This window comes from Orycteropus afer, unplaced genomic scaffold (genome assembly GCF_000298275.1).
Source record: "Orycteropus afer afer isolate SDZICR_OR568_19922 unplaced genomic scaffold, OryAfe1.0 scaffold00359, whole genome shotgun sequence".
NCBI lineage: Eukaryota > Metazoa > Chordata > Mammalia > Tubulidentata > Orycteropodidae > Orycteropus > Orycteropus afer.
Window position 1 is genome coordinate 1,723,919 of NW_006921946.1, and position 8,296 is coordinate 1,732,214.

Genomic DNA, 8,296 nt, shown 5'->3' on the forward strand with positions numbered 1-8,296 from the left:
GTTGCCAGGAGTCAGATCCGACTCGATGGCAGTGTGTTTGGTTTGGTATAGTTAGTGCAATACTTAGCTCTGTGCTGAAGGACAGGAATATAAGGGTTGTCTCTGCTCTTAATACATTGCATTCTACTAGGAGAAACAGACATTTAGTAAGTCCTTTATTGGAGGTAAGTATACCAGGTTCTGGGTCAGCAGAGAAATGGTGTGGCTCTACTAGGGGCAAGGAGGGAGTTGGAGAGTGAGGCTTCAAGAGAGGTTTAGGAGCAGAGAGTTGGGAGGTTTGCTAGTCAATTGGTGAGGAAGGGGATAAGGGGACTGTGCCATGGGGAGGAACAGGGTAGAGTGAGGGCTCTAGCTGCTGCCCCTTTGGATCACATTCATTTCCTCTCTGCTTTGCCTTCTTGACCCCCACCATGTCAAGAACATTGTTGTCTATCTCTGCTAGGCTGCAGTCTCTGTGAGAGCAAGGATGGGGGCTGATTGCTCACTCTGGTATTGAGTGCAGTGGGCGAGGACACTGGTCACTGCCACAACAGCATGGCAGGAGTAGCCAACTTTGTCTGAGTCAAGAAAGTCTCTGTAAGGAAGTGTCATCTGAACTGACACCTGGCTATGCAAGGAGAGTTCACGGGCAGCCTGGTTTATGTGCAATTGCTGACCGGTGATCCAAGTGATCCACCACAGACTGGAAGATACTCGGGTGAAGGGGTGGTGGGGAGTGAGTTCTAAGGAGAGAGAACAGTGATTTCAAAGGCCTGGACATAACTACGTGTTTGAGAAACTGAAACATGTTCAGTAGTGCTCTCTCTCTCTCTCTCTCTCTCTCTCTCTGTGCACATGTGTACATATGTGCTGATGGCAAGGGATGAATCTACAGTACAAGGCAGAGGTCAAGTCCTGAATGGCCATGCAAGCATGTGAGGAGGAGGTCAGATTTATTTTCTGCCTTCACTTGGTATCATCTTTCAATTTTTCCCTTCTCTTATTCCCTCCTTTGTCTTCACTCAGTTTGAAAAGACTGATGAGCACCTCCAGTGCCCTAGTGCAAAGTACAGTGGGGAGGAGTACCCAACAAACAAGATATAAGTATAAGGTGCTTCCTTACTAATCTGTAGCAAAAAACATGTAAAACTGTTCACTACGGCTTGTAAATAAGCCCATGCTTCATTTGTTCACTGGGTACTCCATCCCTGGCAGTGATTGTAAACTGGAAAATAGGTTTTGATTCTGTAGGAAGGTGCTGTGGAGTTGGGAGAGACAGATGCCAGCCATACCTACAAGCAGAATCTTTGAAGTGGTGAAAAATGTGAAATTGTTCACTACAGATTAGTACGTATGCACAAGTAAACCTGTATATCACAGAAGTGATGAAGAAATGCTGTCTGTTGAAATGCACTGATTTTGTGTTACTAACCTAAATATAAGTGCAGGTCACAAGTGCTCCAGTTTTCGCAAAGAGCTACAGTCCAAGGAGCAGAGTGGAGCTACCCAAGTATCATTACAAAGGCATTGTAATCTTCTCCTGCAGCCTTCAAACAACACTGAAGCGGATTTAATCAGAAGCTATAGAAAAATTATCAAAAGTCTCTTCTTCTAGTCCCCAAGACTCAAGTCCTTTAGCTACCCGGGTGTTCAACTCCCTTTAAATTGACCCCTCTCCTGACCTCAACAGGCTGAATTTTGAGGCTTTGCTTTGGCCCCTGTCTACCAGTGCTCCTGGTTTTGCATGATGGATCTGGGGCCCAGGTACGCAAAGTTCGAGAAAGGAGAAAAAACCGTGTAGTCTGTGCTGGGGAAAGTTAGGAACACCTAACACTGACACAAAAATTAATCTCACTCAGACTGTATGTTAAAAGGCAAGCCCCTATCTCTCTAATTCCCAGTGCAGCCACAAGTCACAATTTTGCAACCGCACATAAACCCAGGCTGCCCATGAACTCTCCCTGCAAAACCAGAGCATCTGGTTCTCTTACCTACAGGTGTTGTCTTTCTCTTCTTTGCTGAAACTAATTTACTGTCTCCTACAAGAACTGGTCAGAGACCCTTAACTCCTTTCATTTCTGAATATCCAGCCAGAGGAAAAATTAATGATATGACTTCAAAGATGATATATTTAAAGCAAATTGATACCATCTTCAAAAAGAGCACTATTTTCCCAAAGACTCATTGATATTGACAATTTATTTTGTGGTTTCTGTATGAACCTTCAGAAATTAAAGATTTTTTTTTATACAGTCTTTAATGAGACCTTGTGGTTCAGTAGTTAAGCCATCAGCTGCTAAATGAATGGTTGGCGGTTCAAAACTAACAGCTGCTATGTGGGAGAAAGATGCAGCAGTCTGCTTCTGTAAAGAGTTATAGTCTTGGAAACCCTATGGGGCAGTTCTACTGTCCTATGGGGTCATATAAGTAGGAATCAACTAGGCAGTAGGTTTGGTTTTGCCTTGGTATATGGCCTTTAAAGGAGCTTTGGGGGTGCTGTGGTTAAGGCACTGGGCTGCTAACCAAAAGATCGGCTGTTTGAACCCACCAGCCACTCTATGGGAGAAAGATGAGGCAGTCTGCTTCTGTAAAGATTTACAGCCTTGGAAATCCTATGGGGTTGCTATGAGTTGAAATCTGCTTGATGGCAGTGGGTTTGGTTTTATTTTCTGGATATAGCCTTTAAAGGTATATAAAACATTGGTGGGAAGGGGGATACTCAAAGCATAACCTGTTTTGTATTCCCCTCAGTTTCGTTTCTTTTATAGTTGGACATTCCTTTTATTCTTTTATGAACTCATTATTTATGACATATTTATTGCCTATAGTCTCTTTGTCCCAGGAATATTATTGAGTTGAAACCATAATCCTTAAGCATATTATCTTGTTTGATTTGTTTGAATTTCGCTGAATATTAGAGAACCTTTTGAGTTCTTTTTTCAGCCACTAGCAGAGGTCCTTATAGGAACCACAGAGTTCAAACATCCCAGAGGAAAGGGGTTTACCTTAGTTAAAAAATGCACTCCGTCCACTGGCAGATGAAATCCAATTCCCAAAGTTTTGATGATAACCAGGATATTGGGTAAATTTTCCCTGGATGAAATAATCAGAATCCTAAAGTTGTGAACTTATATTATACTTCTAGATTTACACAAATAAATATAGTGGAATTCTTTTAGAACATCATAGTTGTCATATAGGACTAAATTTCCATTTTATAGGCTTGATGTATATTAGAGTTTTTTTTTTCCCCCTGAATAGTGTTTTAATATGTCAGTAGACATGCTTGATCTATTGTAACTGTGAATTTGGACACTGATGAGTCATGTTGTGACTGAATACTAAAGTATTTTGAATATTTTCAACTAGACTTTAAATGCTTAATTCCAACTTCCTCTTTATGTAAAATCTTGATAAAATTCAGTCACATCAAACAGTACTTTTTTAAAAAATAACCTGGAAGACTAATGAAAATTATTGTTGCAGAAACTTACCTCTTCAAAACCTTGTGAATAATTTGCAGGTGGTAAGAATTAAGCCACTGAACACCACCAACAACGAGTACAGTCTGGCCTGTATTCTCTAGGGGACGTGATCTGAAATGCAGAAAGAAAAACAACACATGTTGTCTTAACACAGATGGTAAACATTTTAACGGCATTGCCTCACATTTCATTGAACCATATCTGGCATCCTGATCACAGGACCTCTTTGTCATTTCCAGCTCATTTTCAGCTACATTACTTGATATCTAAGCTTTTCAGCACATTTGATATACAGTGAGCAATTATAACTGCTAGTAAAACATCAGTACATTGTGGCATTGTGCCATTCATAATAGTTCCATTGTACCTTTGCAAGAGATGTTCAAGTGCTTTTTCAAATGTTGGTCTCAATGAAGGGCTTATCCAGAACTGGGGATAGTAGGAATAACTGATCAAAGTCTTCCCACCATTGACGTTGTGATAGAATTTAGTGCCATGCACCTTTTGCCATTCCTGCAGGGTTTCATTCAGTCTTTCAATCAAATAGTACATTATCCCCCTGTTGGTTGAGTCTCCAATGAAAAGAATCTATAAAGGAAAAAAATTGTTTTCATTGCACATTATTCAAGATAATCTAAAGTAACTAATGTTTTTAATACTCATAAAAACACTTGTCTAATTGTTTGAAGGACAACCCTTTAGAAATTGTACTCATCCTAGTTTCTTCCAAAGAGCTCTGGTGGACAGTGCATAAGGGATTTGGCTGCTAACCAGAAGGTCAGTGGTTCAAACCCACCAGTTGTTCTGTAGGAGAAAGAGGAGGAAATCTATTTCTGTAAAGATTTACAGCCTTGGAAACCCAGTGGAGGTCACTATGAGTTGGAATCAACTTAATGGCAGTGGGTTGGTTTAGTTTTGGTATTCTTTTCCATACCCATTCATTTCCCTCTCTTCCTTGTTCCTAGCAATGGCATTATCTACTAAACCACCAACTGTGGTTCAAAGGTTTTTTTTCCTTTCATGTCATTTTTTATTTCTTCCTATCTTTGTCTTTACATGCTCATCTAATCCGCTTACATGTTTTATGATTTATATACCAAAACAAAAAAAAAAAAAAAATCCAAACTCATTGCCATCAATTCAGATCAGACTCATAGCAACCCCCCCTTGGGTTTCTGAGGTGGTATCACTACGGAAGTAGATTGCCCAAACTTCCTTCTGAGGAGTGGCTGGTGGGTTTGAACCACCAGCCTTCTGGTTAGCAGTCAAGTGCCTTAGGCACTATGCCACCAGAGCTCCTATGATTTAGATAGGTATGAAGTATTTTGATACTTAGTGATTTTCTAGTCCAATCTCTCTATTTTATAGATAAAGAAACTGGAAATCCACAGAGGTTAGGTAACTCAATAGAAATAATATCACTACTTGAGAAAAGAGTCACAGGATTAGAACCTAATTTCCCGAACTGCAGTTCATGTCCTATGACATAACCCAGTGCCATTTTCCCTCCAACTAAGTCTCTCATGCTCATTACCTCCCTCCTATTCCCACCACAACACCCGTGCTTCTTGCTCTCATTGCCTGAAAGATGTGCTATTATAATAATGTCCTAATGGGTTTTCCTTATTGCAAAACGTCTGCCCTCTAATTCATTCTACCCAACAGTATTTCTGAATTAAATTCCCAAATGCCCAGTTCTGGTCATCTTATTTGCATACTCAAAAATTTTATTGGCCTCTCATTTATGAAAGCATTAGGTCAAAGCTATGGGGATTCAGCTAACATTTACTGAATTCTTGCAGAGTTTCAGGCTTTGCTGGGTGAAGTTTTCATCCAAGATACTCACTTTGAATCTTCATCATTGTGAGGGTTGAATCCTTATCTCTGTTTCACAGAGGAGGGACTTAGTCTCCGGGAGACTGAGCCCATAAATGTAGTAAATGGGGGACACAGGCTCAACCCCAGGTCCTTTGCCTCCAGGTGTAGGGTCACTGACCTCTCACCCTTTCCATGCTTCCTCTCCTGCGGCCATGCCAGACTTCTACTTTTTCACTCCCTATGATTTGTGCTCATAACATCTGTTTTCCCTTGTGCTAATCTGGGTCTTGAAAGCTCCCCCCTGCGCAACCTTCCGAGTCTCAGTCTAGCATGACCTGCAGACTCAGCATACATGCCACCTCCTCTGGCAAGTTTTGTCCAAGGTCTCTTGTCCCTCCATTCTCTGTGATTTCATTACGTTTTTACTTCCACTATAGATTTCATCAAAGTCTATATGAAATTACATGAAAGTCCCTGGGTTACAAATGTCCTTATGGACTATTTGTACCTGCTTGTTAATATTATGTAAATGTCCCCTCACCTCAAAATCATTGAACCAAGTCCTACTCACAACAAAGTCTTCATCACAATCACCTTCACTTGCATGTGCAACTTTTAAATCATGGAAAAGACTCCAAGACTTTTCTTGTACTAAAATAAGGCTAAATAAGAACCATATGCACCTGTTCCTACTTAACTACAAATTTGACTTAAAGATACATTGAGGAATAGATCTCTTTCATAACCTGGGGACTGTTGGGATAGCTATTTGTGTCTTTGCCTTTTCTCTCATACTCTATCAAGAGATATTTGAGGTCAAGGTCAATTTCTAATTCATTTCAGTTTCTGTCGTATTACTTTGCATGCAATTAAAAAAATATTTATTGAGTTGAAAGTTTGAGCATCTTAGACTTAAAAGCAAAACCCATTGCTGTTGAATCGAACTCATAAAGACTCTCTAGGACAGAATGGAACTGCTCTACAGGATTTCCAAGGCTGTAATCTTTTATATAAGCAGATTACCATATCTTTTTCCCGTGTAGAGGCTGGTGGATTTGAATCATCAACTTTTTGATCAGCAGCTGAACTCTTAACCACTGTGTCTCCAGAGCTCCTTGACTTAGACTAACATAAAACTGTTTCTATTTATGCACAACAGTAAGTTAAGAGATTGAGGAGTAAACATTGGTTCAATATCATCCCAGTGATAATGCTAATTATATTTTGGATTCCTGTAGCAACTTTATTCCAAAGGTCGAATTCCATTTTCCTGTACAGCATCTTGTTTTTGGTCCTGTGATGTGGTGAAGTGAGCCTGCTCCATTGAAGTGGGCTCTGGAGAGAAGAAGAAACATCTATGCTTGGGATGTGTCGTGAAAAACTGGGTCTCAGCTGATTAACTGGAGGCAAAGATGTATTGGTAAGAGTTTTGCATCTGTTTTATTCCTGAGACTCTGCACACTGTGTAAACCAAATATATTTTCCCGTTCTTTTTCAGTTAAAAATTGAGCCATCTATTGGTTCAGTTATCTTTATTTCCATTTCCAATTTCCAATGCCACAGTCCCTATATTAATTGGGACAGGCTAAGTGCTATAACCCATAGAGCCAAAAATGTATAATGGCTCTGACACAACTGAAGTTTATTTTTCTCTCTCGGAAAAACAACACAAGGTGGTTTCAGGTAAAGGAGCTCTGGTGGTGCTAGGGTTAAAGACTGCTAACAAAAAGGTTGGCAGTTCGATCCTACCAGCTGCTTGCAGGAGAAAGATAAGGCAGTTCTGCTTCCATGTAGATTTATAGCCTTGGAAACACTATGGGGGTCACTATGAGTCAGAATTGACTCAGTGGTACTGGGTGCGTTTCAGGAAGGTGCATGTGTGGGGACAGGAGCAGAGAAGTCAGTCAGGATCTCAGGCTCATGGCCTGTGCCTTCTTCCATTATGATCTCCAAGGACTTCCTAGTTATTGATGTCTAGCTGGAGGAAGGCGTAATGAGCTTCCAGGCTTTTTTGGGGCCAGACCTGGAAGTGGCCACATTCCTTCACTCACATGCTATTGCCTAGAACCTAGTCACCTGGCCACACACCTAACTTCCAGGAAGACTGAGAATGTAGTGAAGCTGTGTACCAGGAGGAAGACGGAATGAGCTTGATGGATAGGTGTCCTGTTTCTTCCACATTCTCCTACACGCTAAATTTTCCTGGGGGAAAAATTAATCCCTAAGTTCAGATTCGTTCTGGTTACGTATTGCCGCTCTGACAGGAATATATCACACATGGGATGGCCTTAACAGTTTATACTCTTACAGTTTGGAGGCTTTAATTTCAAGTTCAAAGTGCCAGGCTCCAGGGGATGGGTGAAAGCCCCTCAACCTTCCATTGCAGTTCTGCCTCCTGCTCCCGGCCCACGGAAGCTGGAGGCTTTTCCTCACTCAGCTGCTGGCTGCTGAGGCTGACAAACCCAAAGCTGACAAGTAAAAGGGCACAGTCCCGATGTTACCAAATCACATGGTGGGCCATTAATTCAAGTCCATTGTGAGTCCCAAAATCGACAGAGCATGGCAGGCTGCTGAACAATGACATGGCTACATGTGGGGTTCAAGTGTGCCATAAGCTAGAGACCATTCCCCAAGGCTCCTCCTTATATACAAGAAACAGCCCACATCCTTAAGGCAGCTACTCAGCTGCTCACAGTAGATTCCACCATGGAGTTGATTGCCAGTTTCATCAAGGGGAATACTACATCCAGCTGCCCAGCCACTCAACCAGGCCTAGCCAACTTGACATACAAATTTAACTACTACAAGATTTTTTATACTTACAAGTTAGCAAAAGTGGGAAATATATGCAAGGCTAAGTTTATTATCCACATGATACATAAAATGATTTCTAATTTTAGAGGAGTGGGTTACTTGGGACAAATAATAGGAAGTATATTTTATTGGTGAAAATGCAATGAAGACTTTGGGGAAATTTTCTTTAAACATTTTTTTTTTTTTTAACTTTTTTTTTT

The 8,296-nt window shown here is 40.9% G+C and overlaps 1 protein-coding gene across 1 annotated transcript in view; it reads right to left on the bottom strand.

Moving 5' to 3' along the window:
* The window catches only part of CPED1 (cadherin like and PC-esterase domain containing 1), a 386,749-nt gene that overhangs the window by 27,352 nt on the left and 351,101 nt on the right, over nt 1-8,296 (bottom strand). The window contains exons 18-20 of the mRNA XM_007952817.1: nt 3,832-4,052; nt 3,474-3,575; nt 2,985-3,072 (exon numbers count right to left, since the gene is read on the bottom strand). Of these exons, the coding sequence (XP_007951008.1) occupies nt 2,985-3,072; nt 3,474-3,575; nt 3,832-4,052 (411 nt within the window). The remainder of the gene's footprint in view (nt 1-2,984; nt 3,073-3,473; nt 3,576-3,831; nt 4,053-8,296) is intronic.